Genomic DNA, 13,580 nt, shown 5'->3' with positions numbered 1-13,580 from the left:
CTTTTTCGCCTGGGACGGCGAAAAAGCCAGAGCCGGCCCTGACAGTAACCCGCTGGCGTCTCCGCTCACCACCTGCCCGGGTGTTGTGCAGGCCGTGGGAGAGCCATGGAGGCAGAAAGGAAGCTAGAGGCGACAGACCTGTATTTCGCTTTGTGGCGGCAGTGCCAGCCACCTCCTCTCCTGGGCTGCCTGGAGCATAGTAATTTTAATGGGAGCTGCTTTTTCAGGCTGGCTCGCGTCCGTGTGGGGGAGTAAACGTTCAGCTTGCCGAGGGATTGGAGGTGACAGTCGTCAGCTGCTGGGCTCCAGACGTTTCATCCCACTGCTCGCGCTGTGCTGATCAAACCCTCCTCCGCACTCACTCAAGCCAACGGGAGCTGTGGGGGAGCGGGAGGATCAGACCCCAAAGAAAACACTGGGCCTGTCCCAGTCCGGTTCCCCTGCCAGACGCAATGGGGACAGAGCAGCCTAGGATGGAGGGGCAGAGGTTCGGCGACAGCAAGTGGGACCCTGCCATGAGTCACTGTGTGGAAAGGAGCGGGGCTTAGCAGCTGCTGAGCTGCACTGGGGGAGAAAGCGGCCATCATCAGCCTTTTAAATGAGACGGCCGGCCCCCGTAGGCGGGAGGCTGATTGTACCTGGGAAGCGTGGAATCGCTACTGGAGCATGGCCTTCGCAGCCCCGTTCCCTTCAGTTGATTTAATGATGGATTTCGAGGGTGCCTGTGGTCGGTGATGAATTGAGAGAGTAAAGGGGAGCCATAGAGTCCGGTGAACATGAGGAATATTCGTCCAGGCACAATGGAAAACGCTGGGCTCAAGGGCAATTAACTGCTGCCGAGCGGGGATGGAGTGTCATGCCTGCCAAGCAGAGGGTCAGCGGCTGCTCTTGGTTATGCCGGTTGCAGGTTCAGATGCTGCTCTCAGCCACCGTAGTGTTAATCTGAATCCCCGTGCCAGCGGGCCGCCCGCCTCCTGTGCATCCCTTCCTGGCCTGGGGTTGCTCTGCAGCAGGCCAGCCTCAGTTTCCCCCTCTTCAGGGCACTTACAAATTCCACACAGTCTCTCGTGGCTAATGCCAGCCCTGCCTGGGGACGAGTGAATAACAGAAATAATTCAAGAGACAAGGTGGGGGAGGTAATATCTTTCATTGGACCAACTTCTCCAGGTCCAAATGAAGTCCATCAGCACAGCATCAAACTTCACAGTCCGCTGTGGTGCCTCCTACCATCCCTCTTCTTGGGTCCCAGTCTGCTCTTGTGAAGCTGTCACTCCCAGCTGGCATTTAGCCACCTGTCTGTGGCTTCCCTTTCTCCCAGTTAGGGTCTCCTGCAGGAGCTTCCTGCTTACAACTGGTCTCCTTTATTAGTTTCCTCCTCCTGTTTCCTGTTCCCCTCTGGCTCATTATGGGGAACACCTGCCCTCCATCGGAGAGGCTGCTAATGAGGCACAGGTGGGCTGGATCAGTTCCCTCTTAAAGGGCCAGGTCCACCCTGTGACACCCTCCATGGATTTCAGAGAAGTTGCTGGCGCAGCTGAGAGCAGAACTGGGACCCGGAGTCTTTTGTGTCTACACAGATTAGGTTCACAGATTAGGTTCAGTGTCTAGATCTGCTAGAAACCTCTCCCCTGATGCAGCCCCGGGCCAATGTGCCTCAGCTCTGAGGAGCGAGGGGCGGGGAGAGGATCAGGAAAGCTGTCCCCGCCCATTCATGCTCCAGCAGCACAGACTGTATGCAATAGCATTCCAGATCACGAAGCAGGACAGCCTTGGGGGAGAGTTGCCTAGTGGTTAGAGCAGAGGACTGCTGCTCACATGATGGGGGTTCTGTCATTGTCCCTGGCTTGGTGCGTATGTACTGAGATATATTGAGATATACCTATCTCATAGAGCTGGAAGGGACCCTGCAAGGTCATAGAGTCCAGCCCCCTGCCTTCACTAGCAGGACCAAGTACTGATTTTGCCCCAGATCCCTAAGTGGGCCCCCTAAAGAATTGAACTCCCAACCCTGGGTTTAGCAGGCCAATGCTCAAACCACTGAGCTATCCCTCCCCCCAAATGCCTTATGAATAACAATGGGCGCTGAGGATTTGGCTACTGCCTGGTTTGTGGTATTTCCCTGTGGTTCTCTCCCCCCCCAGCGGTCAGTTGCGTTGCTGGCAATGGACTCTTAATCAATTATTCCAACTATGTTCTGGTCTGACTGGAGGGGACCCTCTGCCTGCCATGTGTTGTTTTGCACTCCACAATGCAGAGGAATGCTCAGGACAATTTCTGCGGAGAACCTGCGGTGTGTTTGTGCTGGGAAATGGGTACCGGTAATGAGACGCTTCCTCCCCTATCTGCTAAGGAGAAACTGTTTCAGGTGCATGCTTAATTAAAGGATATTGTCGCAAACAATCCCTCCCGTCATGGAGCTAATGGTGGAGGCGGGAGGATGCTGTTTATAGACAGCCAGGCTGAGTCACGCCTGTGAAATCTCGCCTTCGAAATGTCTCCCCTTCGCTGAGTCACGCGTTGCTAATCCCCAGTACTGATCATTCTCACACGCCCCCGGTGGGGGGGGGGGGGGGGTGCTCGTTCCACATCTGTCTCGGATGTGCCCAGCTCATGGTGTCTAGCAGAGATATGTGCAAATCCTGTTATTACTGTACCCCTGAAGACATCCATTCGCCCATGCAGATTCTGCACCTTTGGGGAGTCTCGCTAGTGCAGAAATCAGGCTCAGACACATGTCGAAGCCCCGCCCCCCCCCAGTCCTCTGACACGTGCCTGCATTCCCCTTAGCACATGGGCTTGCTGGCCAGGGGTATAGGTACCAACCCGTGTCCCAGCCTGCCCACTTTGCAGTGAGGGCATAAAGCACGGTTGTGGTGCTTGTGTTCTGATAGTCCACCAGCGCTATCCCACAATTCCCAGGGCCTGCGTGTTCCAGCCCTTCTACATCCCGACCTCCAACTCGCCTCCTATGCGCCGGAAGCAACTTGCTGGTTGAAGTGCAGCTGCGTGGTGTTTAACCCCATGTGGACTGCTAAGCTTTGCACTGTGACTCTAGTGTACCTCTGCATAAGCAGGTCCCTTCTCAGGACTCGGAGGTCCTAGGGTTCAGCAGAGATGTGGGCGGGTCCGGTTCTTAATTTTGCAGTGTTTCTGTACTGACATCTGCAATGGCGCTCGGTGCTGTACGTAAAGGCTTGAGCCTCCAGGAGCTTACAGTGGCATTCAGATGCATGCATGAAACTTCCAATAGCTGTCGTGTGTCAGGGGTGTTAGCGTGAGTTTGGGGTGAGGGGGATAGTGGTGGGGGTGGGGTGGGGGGAATCCTGCAGCGGTTTCTCAACACGGCTGCCCTGTGAGATAGGGAAGGATCGTAATCCCTCTATTATAGGTGGAGAAGCTGACACACAGTGGGGAAATGATCTGCAGAGCCTCAGCAACTCGGAATTAGAACCCAGGAGTCCTGGTGACCCCACCTGCTCTATCTGCAGATGTTTATTTAAAAAATCTCATCGAAGTTAGTTCCTGGAATTTTTAATAATTTAAGTCATAAAAATTTTCCAGTGTCTGTCAAAGCTGATGCTTTGATCTTTAGGTACCTGTCTCTGGCTTCTCCTGCTTTGGAGGACTTTGAAGTTTGCGTGGCTGGCGCCAGCCCCACTCTGAGCCCAGAGACACTGCTGGGTGTTTTCAGATATGCTTCAGTCTATGTACAGCAGAGAAAAAGCATCATTAAAAACCACAGGTCCCTCTGCACTCACAATGGTTGGTTTGAGCCTGGGTCTCCGATACAGTTAATCAGGGCCTGCTAATGGCTGGTGGAGCCTTTCATCTACAGGTCACTAGCTCCAATCCATCTCCGGGCAGGTGGCGCACAAAGCGATTCTGGAGTGAAATGCGCTGTTGGTCTGAGTCTAGTTCCTTATGGACAGATGTTGCCATTCCAATTGATTATGCATATTAAGGTAGTATCCAGAAGCCCCCCCCCCCCCCGTCCGATCCGGGTCCCGTTGCACTAGGCGCTGGCTAAACAGACAGAGGGAGACCGTCCCTGCTTTCAGACAGCTCAGACGGCAGTTGGCACCACCTTGCAGCCCTGGTTGGCAGGCAGGGCAGAGGGGCCACGGATCAAGTGGGCCCTGGGGAATGTTCTCCTTTCTCAGCCCCCGGAGGAGGTCCCTGCAGGCCAGGAAAGAGGCAGATTGGCAGGAGACGGGCAGCATGCAAGAAGCTCACGCTGCCTGTATGCTGCGCTCTGGAGCGTGTCAATCGGGCATCTTTTGGGAGCACTAAATGCCCTCCTACTTTAAACAAACCTCCTCCCCGAAAAGGAGAGGCTGCTTCAGCCAGGAGATGCTGCAGCCAGCACTGCCGGTGCCAGCCGACATTGAAGGGAGCTTTAGGATTCTAGGGTGACAGTCACTGGAAACTAATTCAAATCAGTGTCTTCTGTTGGGATAACTAGCTCCTTCCCTGGTGGGGGGGATGGGCAGGAGAAGCCGTCCCAGTTCTCTCACCCCGGGTCCAAGTCTTGTCCCATATCAGCACCTGGAAGTGCAGTAAACTAAGCAGGCGGCTCCCTTCTTGTGCAGCCAGTGGTATAAGGTTCATTATATAACACTGCTGCTTTTCCTGGTAAATAATGGAGGCATTTATAGGTTGAAAGTGGGTCCCTTTTTTCTGGGAACAGTTCCCAGTGCGGCTGAGCCGGCTTGTTGGATTGCACAAAGCCAGTCTTTCATTTCCTCTTTGGATCTGACATTTTATTAAGAGAGCAAAAATCGTGCGCCTAGAGGCAAATCAGACCCTTCTGCCCATGCAATGATTTGAACACCGAAGGCAGAGGCTGAGCAAAATGTGCAGATGATACAAAACGACTCAAGATAGTTCAGTCCCAGGCAGACTGCGAAGAGCTACAAAAGGATCTCTCAAAACTGGGCGACTGGGCAACGAAATGGCAGATGAAATTTAATGTTGATAAATGCAAAGGAATGCACATTGGAAAACATAATCCCAACTAGACATATAAAATGATGGGGTCTAAATTAGCTGTTACCAGTCAAGAAAGAGACCTTGGAGTCATTGTGGATAGTTCTCTGAAAACAGCCATTCAATGTGCAGCAGCAGTCAAAAAAGCAAACAGAATGTTGGGAATCATTAGGAGAGGGATAGATAATAAGACCGAAAATATCATATCCCTCTATATAAATCCATGATATGTGCAGATGTGGTCATCTCATCTCAAAAAAAATGTATTGGAATTGGAAAAGGTTCAGAAAAGGGCAACAAAAATGATAAGGGGTATGGAACAGCTTCCATAGGAGGAGAGATTAATAAGACTGGGACTTTTCAGCTTGGGAAAAGGGGGATGTGATAGAGGTCTATAAAATCGTGACTGGTGTGGAGAAAGTGAATAAGGAAGTGTTATTTACTCCTTCTCATAACACAAGAACTAGGGATCACCAAATGAAATTAATAGGCAGCAGGTTTAAAACAAACAAAATGAACTTTTTTTTTTTTTGAATCCCATTATATTTTTTCCACACAACGCACAGTTAACCTGTGGAACTCCTTGCCAGAGGATGTCGTGAAGGCCAAGACCATAACAGGGTTCAAAAAAGAACTAGATAAGTTCATGGAGGATAAGTCCATCAATGGCTATTAGCCAGGATGTGCAGGGATGGTGTCCCTAGCCTCTGTTCACCAGAAGCTGGGAATGAGCGACAGGGGATGGATCACTTGATGATTACCTGTTCTGTTCATTCCCTCTGGGGCACCTGGCATTGGCCACTGTCGGAAGACAGGATACTGGGCTAGATGGACCTTGGTCTGACCCAATATGGCCATTCTTATGTTCTTATTGAGTGGCATAAACGATACAGACGGACAATTTGGATGCTGTTCTCCCAGCAGCCTCGCAGGATAGGCAAGCAGAGAAAAGAAAAAGAATCAAGTCTAGCCCCATCTGGCTGGTGGGGGGAGAGAGGAGGACTTGACGTGCTCACTATAACTTTGAGTTGCAATGGTGATGGGCACCATATTAGAAGCTAGATAGACCTAGCACACTTCAGAGGTAAGTCGTATTCTCCCCATTTTGCAGATGAAGACATAAGAACGGCCATACTGGGTCAGACCAATGGTCCATCTAGCCCAGTATCCTGTCTTCTGACAGTGGCCAATGCCAGGTGCTTCAGAGGGAATGAACAGAACAGGGCAATTTCAAGTGATCCATCCTCTGTGGTCCAGTCCCAGCTTCTGGCATTTGGAGGTTTAAGGACACCCAGAGCATGGGGTTGCGTCCCTGACCATTTTGGCTAATAGTCATTGATGGACCTATCCTCAATGAACTTATCTAGCTCTTCTTTTGAACCCTGTTATGGTCTTGGCCTTCACAACATCCTCTGGCAAAGAGTTCCACAGCTGTGTTGTGTGAAGAAATACTTCCTTATGTTTGTGTTAAACTTGCTGCCTATTAATTTATTTGGGTGACCCCTGGTTCTTACTCATAGACTCATAGACTTTAAGGTCAGAAGGGACCATTATGATCATCTAGTCTGACCTCCCGCATGATGCAGGCCACAAAAGCTGACCCACCCACTCCTGGAATAATTCTCTCCCTTGACTCAGCTGTTGAAGTCCCCAAATCATGATTTAAAGACTTCAAGTCGCAGAGAATCCTCCAGCAAGCGACCCCTACCCCATGCTGTGGAGGAAGGCGAAAAACCTCCAGGGCCTCTGCCAATCTACCCTGGAGGAAAATTCCTTCCCGACCCCAAATATGGCGATCAGCTGAACCCCGAGCATGCAGGCAAGATTCTCCAGCCAGACCCTTGTATTATGTGAAGAGGTAAACACACTTCCCTATTCACTTTCTCCACACTAGCCATGATAAAACCGTAATGAAAGCAAGGGAGTCTTAAATAGAAGTGATGCATAAATGTCTCTTTCTGGCAGAGGGAGTGGGTCTCTGCAGTCTTCATTGCTTTGCTAATGGACAGATGGTGGCTTGGAGCATAGAGCTGATGTGCTGGCTGCAGGCTGGACTACAGCTCCTGGAATGAAGCATTTTTTGGAGCCTTCTTCCACGAGCAGTCGCTCCTCTCTGGGTGTTGGCTGTGTTGCACTAGTAATTAGGACAGTTTTGGAGATAGCTTGGCTGTAGAGTATCCCGGCCTGCCTCACAACGCCATCCAAACACAGCTGCTACTGACACAGCCCTTGTGATGTAGGAAAACTGCACGTGCTGTCGAATCATTATCTGCCCAGGTTTATAGGTGCCGCATAGTATTAGCACAGGAATTGTCTGTCGGGCTATAGTAGCCAAAATCTTACCAGGGAATTGGTTGTGCCTGCGTTTGGAGAATGAGAAAATAAAGCATGTGGGATTGTTAGCACAAAAAAAAAATGTCAAGGACTCTGCCGTTCCCTGGGGATAAAATAAATCCAACGTGTGTTCAAAGTATCACAGCATTGGTAACTTTCTAAGAGGTTTGTCTGAGGTTACACTCAGGAAAGCAACGACCACCTTCTCTTCAACGCAGCTACTCCCTGGGTGTTCAGGTTAGATGCCAATGCTTGCAATTTTATACTGAGTCTTGCGGTATTTGATGTTTTTCTGAAAGCTGCAGCTTCAGGTCCTGGAAAGAAACTGCCGAGACTGTCGGCTAAGTCTCTAGCCCTCGTGGTTGCAGAGAAAAGCTTGAAAATGTGACTCTCAAAGGCCCGAGCTGTAGATCTGCTGACTTTACTGACACAACAAGTTTTTACTCCAGTTAGCCCTGCGGAAGCAGTGCGGCTCTGAGCTGGATTCTATCCGCAGCAGTAGAATTGTCAGCTAAGTTCTGCGGGTAGATTCTCCACTGTTTCCTGGTGGAGATGTTAAAAGCAGGAAGAATCCAGTTGGATTTTCAGAGTCTCATAATGCTATTTTAAACCTTCACTTTTCAGGCCTAGATTCCCAGGTCAGCTAGAGCAGTGCTCAGTGCCCTTCCAGGGGCATTAGATGGCTTTATGCCATCTTTCCATCCTTTCAGATCCTGGAGATACTGAGGTTGAACCAGCCAATAATGCAAATTAGAGCAGCCTCAGGGGTGCTCTAACTTGTCAGTGGAAAAAGGCCCCCAAGGTGCCGCTCCCCCAGCCAGGATCACCAGAGCACATTGCACTGCCATCTGTGACATCCCCCTTCCAATCCCCTGCCTATCCCTCCATGGCGGGGGCTGGCATAGGACTGGCTATCCAGCTCAGGATTCTCCTACATTAGAGGTATCCTCAGCTGATGCCTTTAATGCAGCTTTAAGTCCTCTTTGTATCACTGGAGCCCATAAAAGCGATAAGAATGATAAAAGAGAGATTTTTATTATTTGCAGTGGTGGTGTGGCCGTGTTGGGTCTAAGATATTAGAGAGACAAGGTGGGTGAGGTTATATCTTTTATTGGACCAAATTCTGTTGGTGAAAGAGACTAGCTTTTTCACCCCACAGAGCTCTTCTTCAGGTCTGGGAAAGGTGCTCAGTGTCCCAGCTGGTGGGACAGATAGTTTAGCATAAAACTAGCATAAACATTCAAGGTGAAGTGGCCTGTTAACACCTCTGCAGTCATAGGACAAAAAAGGGGGGTTAGCGAGTGACAGTTTGTTTTAATAAGCCATAAACCAGTGTCTTTATTAAGACTGTGATTTTTAGTGACTAGCGAAGTTATTAATTTAAGCTCCCAGGCTGGTCTTTTGAGGTGTTGTGCAGGTTTCCATTGAGGACGAGGACTGAGAGGTCAGCTATAGAGTGATCGCTTTGTGAAACGTGTTCACGCACAGGTGATACGGTGTCTGTCTTTTATCATTTTCCTGTGCGAGTTAATTCGAGAACGTATTGGTTATCTGGCTTCACCCATGAAGTTGTTAGTGGGGTGTTTATTGCACTGGATGTTGCGATAGGCGTGAATAGGACCCATGGATCTTGACAGGTGTGTTGTGGGGGGTGTTGATCATTGTAGCTGTGGAGATATGTCTGCCGGTTTGGCATCTGTTGTTCTGGCAGGGTCTGGTGCTGCTTTGAGTTGGTGTGTCCTGCTCTGTGAGGAGCTTGCTTCTGATGTTGAGCTTGGTGAGGCTTACTAATCATTTTTCTCCCTCCCTCCTTTGCTTTCCTTCCTCTGGGCTGACTTTCTCTCGTTCGTTTTCCTTTTTCCAGTTTGTGAAGTTCGCGAACATTGAAGAGGACACTCCGTCCTACCACAGGAGCTATGACTTCTTTGTGTCACGCTTCAGTGAGATGTGCCACTCCAGTCACGATGAGCTGGAGATCAGAACAAAGTGAGTATGGAATAAAACACTTCAGCCCCCACTTCTGTCTAGCAAACGAATGACTGAACAAGTGAATGAAACTTTTAGGGCTTGTCTACCTGAGGGTGGTCAGGAAAGTTAAACCGAATTAACTACAGGTTAAATTTAAAGGGGATGAGTTAAACCTCATTAACCTGTGTGGATGCTCTTATCAAGACTTCAGTTTTAATTTGGTTCATCTTAATTCATCTGGAAGTGAATTAAATTAATCTGAATTAAGGCCACTCTAATTGTGAACGAGAATGTCCACACAGGTTTAATGCAGTTTAACTAATCCGTTTTAAAATTAATTTGGATTAATTTGCCTGGGTGTCCCCATGTAGACAAGCTGTTACATGATGCTTTTCATCTTGGGATCACTGTGCAATGAAGCCTATGAACAACCTCTGGAAGCTGAAGCCACTTGTGGAATGGAATCCAGTGGCTCTCCATGCCATCCCACAGCTAGCGCCGGTTGGGAATTTTTCAACAAAATGTTTGGTTTTTTTTTTTATTTGGAAAATGCCGATGTGTTGGAATCAAAACTGTTTGAAGAAACGTACTGGGTTTGGCAGAACTTTAATTGAGAGAGGTCTCTTGGGTGCAGAACTGAAAGAGGCAGATGCCCTGGGGTAACTCAGTGGTCAGAGCACAGGACTTGAATCCAGCTCTCCTTCATCCCAGGGGAATGGGTCCCTGCCTGTTTTTTTTTTCCGTTTTGTTCTGATGTGGAACGGGAAAGTTTCTGAACTCTTGAAAATATTCGCAGGAGAGGAAAACCGTTTCCCACCCGGATCTACTCCCAGCCACCTAATAGAGTAAGCCAGTTCTTTTGCCAATGGCTGTTGGGCATAGAGGATACACATTCACTCTCTAGGACCACCTCCCAGAGACCACCAGAACTCACTAGAGAGAGGCCGTCAAATTGGTAGTGACCAAGTGACTCAGATCAGGGTTGAGGCACATGGGTAGGAAGTGTGCACCTAGTGTGTGGTTCAACATAGGACTTCAGTCTCCAGTGCTGTCGAGCTGGTTCCTTAGAGCAGCATTAAAATCCACTAATGTGACCGAGTGCTTGATTATAATATTGAAATACGGAAAGCGAGTGTTAATGAGCGGCTCGCTTTCCTGTGCTGGGAAGATGCTCCTCGGGAGGATTAATTATGACTAACACAGACAGATTAGTGTTGTTTATGGTGATCTCATCTGCAGTGCATTTAAAAACAACTAGCACTTAAAATTACCTCCTCTCTGTCCCCTGCAAAGCATTCGGTAACTGACTGTGACGCTCTGGGGGGTCACCCAGGCCAGGAAGAGGTTCAGTCAACACCTGTTTGCAGGGGAACTCAATAACCCTTCCAGCCCTGAGTTCTCCTCCCACAACATCTTTCTGCAACTCCCAGCCCCTCTGACTGTAACGCTCACACAACCATTACCAAGGTCACTGCTCCTTTAGAGAGACAATATACAGCAGCCTGTTAGCTTAACTGGGGTTAACACCGCCTTCCCTTCAGTCACGGCACTGAGCTGGTTTATAGCAAACGTAAAGCCAGGGCCGGCTTTAGGAAGTGTGGGGCCCAATTCCAACAGTTTCTTCGGGGCCCCAACAGGGATGACTTAAAAAAAAAAACACATAAAAAAAACACGTGGGGCTTGTACTCACCGGGCCGCGCTCCTAGTCTTTGGCGGCGGGTCCTTCACTTGCTCCAGGTCTTCGGCGGCACTGAAGGACCCGACGCCAAAGTGCCGCTAAAGACTCGGAGTGAGTGAAGGACCCGCCGCCAAAGTGCCGCCAAAGACCCAGAGCACCGCCAGGTGAGTAAAAATTAAAAAGGTGCCTCTAGCCAGGGAAGGGATTCTCTTCCACTTGTCCCCCACTCTGGGCGGCCCTGCCACTGGGCCTGGGGCCCTCTTAGGCGTGGGGCCCGATTTGGGGGAATTGGTGGAATTGGCCTAAAGCCGGCCCTGCGTAAAGCACGTTTGTGAAAAGAGAACCTCGGTGTAAGTGATCCCATAAGGATAGAAATGGTTACAAACAAACAAACAAAAGTGAAAACACTCTGCTAAGCCTGAAATTCAACAAACGAGAGTCTTTTGTTCAGAGAAGTTGTCTCGCCGCAGTCATTCTTCCAGCATGGCTGGCTAGTCCTCAGCCAGGATCCCAACACAGAGTTCAAAGCGCTTGGTTTCTTTGGCCTGGTCTACACTAAAAAGTTAGATTGACCCAGCCACATCTCTCAGGGGTGTGAAGAATCCACACCCCTGAGCAACGTAGTAAAGCTGACTTAAGCTCGGGTGCAGACAGCGCTAGGTGGATGGAAGAATTCTTCTGTCGACCTAGCTCGGGGAGGTGGATAACCTACACCGACAGGAGAACCCCTAGAGTAGCGTCTACTCTGTAGCATTTCAAGAGTAGACAAGCCCTTTGTCTCCTCAGGTGAAGGGCCACTTACGGGTTTTCTTCCCCTCTCTTTATAGACCACTAAACCTTTGAAATGTGTTCTTCTGAAGTGACTCCCCACATAAAGTTCCTTTCCATGCTGGGTGTAGACGCCATGCTGTGTGGTGGAGACGCCATCCTGGCTTTTACCCCGCTTGTGATTTTCGCAATGCAAATGATCTTCCTGCAAAGTCCAGTACGAAAGAATAGACCCCTGTCCTTGGCCACATCTGGCTTCAGGTGTCCGCCCCTTTCCTTCGTCTGGAAAAACCCGTTTATCAACTTCTACTGGCATGCCTGCGTCAAACATGTTTTAATCGCTTTCCAGCACATCTATATAATTCTTTGTAGGGTAACTGTACCCACATCCCGCAAGGACACGAATGAGCGGTGAGTTAGTAGTTTTCCAAAGATATATTACGTGCCATCTTTTGGAGCAATGCCACGGCAGCAGTGTGTGAAGCACACTGAGCCGGCCAGCCAGCTGAGACCCGTTGCTCCAGGCCCTCTGGTGCTGGGGTTTGACTGGGGGCCGTTTCAGTAACGCCCTGCTGTTCTCGTAACTATATTTTGCCCGTGGTTAGGCTGCGGTCTGTTGAGTTTGAATTGCTTCCCCTCCTCTCGTAGCGAGGTTAGGCGTTCTAGAAAGCCTTTCAAAGGCCGAGGAATAACAAGCAGGGAGAGGGCAGGGACGGCACAGAGTAATAATCCAGTGCTTCAGAGCAGCGTCAAGAAGAGGTGATCGTTTGATCTCTGGTCTTGGAATCTGGAACCTTAGAACAGCCAATGCTCAGACTGTGCACAAACCCAGAGCTAAGGGCATGACGTTTTGCTGTCCTGGACTAGTTCAGTGCAGCTGGACACACTATTAGTAGCTTTATGGTAGCCCTAGGTGCTCCAACCAGAATCTGGACTTACATTGTCATGGGCGCTGTGCAGTCATATGGTAAGAAACAATCCCTGCACTAGATTGGAAACAGGGGTGAAAGTAACTTAAAGGATTTACCGGTACGCCGGAGTCCTGAGCGGGGGCGTGGCCTCAATCGGAGGGGGTGTGGCCTCAATCGGAAGAGGCGGGGCCTTTCAATATTTAAAGGCCCTGGGGCTCTGGCTGTGGCTGGGAGCCCCAGGGCCTTTAAATCACCCTGGAGCTACCAGCTGCAGAGGCGGCTGGGAGCCCCGGGGCTCGGGGCGAATGAAAGGGCCTGGGGCTCCGGCCGCCGCGGAGCTCCAGGCCCTTTAAATCACCGCGGGAGCCCCGCTGCTGGAGCTCTGGTGGCGCTTTAAAGGGCAAGGGGCTCCCAGCAGTGGCTGGAGCCATGGGCCCTCTAAATCACTGCCGGGAAAGCCGGTCCAGTCTGGCACGGCGTACTGGCTCTTGCCGGTACACCGGACCGGACCAGACCGGCTTACTTTCTCCTCTGATTGTAGAGCTAACAATCTAAACCGACTAATGGCGGGAACAGACGCACAGAGAGGGGACATGACCCAGGGTGGGTCGTTGGCAGAGCTGGGAGTAGATCCTAAGGTCCAGAGCTCCCACCGTTGGACCACCCGGCCTTTCAGATAGACTAGTGCTCCAATAGTGCAGTGGTGGGTACCAGTGCGAGAACCTGGCTAGAGAAAGCTAAGGTTGCAGTCACTTGTAACTTTCAGGTTTCGCTTCTCGGGGCCTGCTGCTTGAAGGAGACTTTTTTTCTTTTGGAAAGTGGGAATAAAACCACGCCAGCCATTTCGGAGAACAGACAGAGCGATGGGGAAAATATTTTCCCAGTGGGGGAAAAGTAACATTGGCAGCTTTTACCAGGGGAACATTATAGACACT

The 13,580-nt window shown here is 50.2% G+C and overlaps 1 protein-coding gene across 2 annotated transcripts in view; it reads left to right on the top strand.

The window, feature by feature from the left end:
- EFR3B (EFR3 homolog B) overlaps nucleotides 1-13,580 on the top strand; it is a 68,235-nt gene that overhangs the window by 17,270 nt on the left and 37,385 nt on the right. The window contains exons 1-2 of one of the 2 annotated variants that reach the window (XM_026656354.1): nucleotides 8,439-8,445; nucleotides 9,185-9,306. In XM_026656354.1, the coding sequence (XP_026512139.1) occupies nucleotides 9,266-9,306 (41 nt within the window). In that variant the 5' untranslated portion in view covers nucleotides 8,439-8,445; nucleotides 9,185-9,265. Of the gene's footprint in view, nucleotides 1-8,438; nucleotides 8,446-9,184; nucleotides 9,307-13,580 lie in introns of those variants that run through there. The other variant, XM_026656353.1, reaches the window with a different exon arrangement.

The sequence above is a fragment of the Terrapene carolina genome, unplaced genomic scaffold (genome assembly GCF_002925995.2).
Source record: "Terrapene carolina triunguis isolate 2854851 unplaced genomic scaffold, T_m_triunguis-2.0 Scaffold228, whole genome shotgun sequence".
NCBI classification, from domain to species: Eukaryota; Metazoa; Chordata; order Testudines; family Emydidae; genus Terrapene; species Terrapene triunguis.
This window is presented reverse-complemented; position numbering and strand designations above follow the sequence as displayed.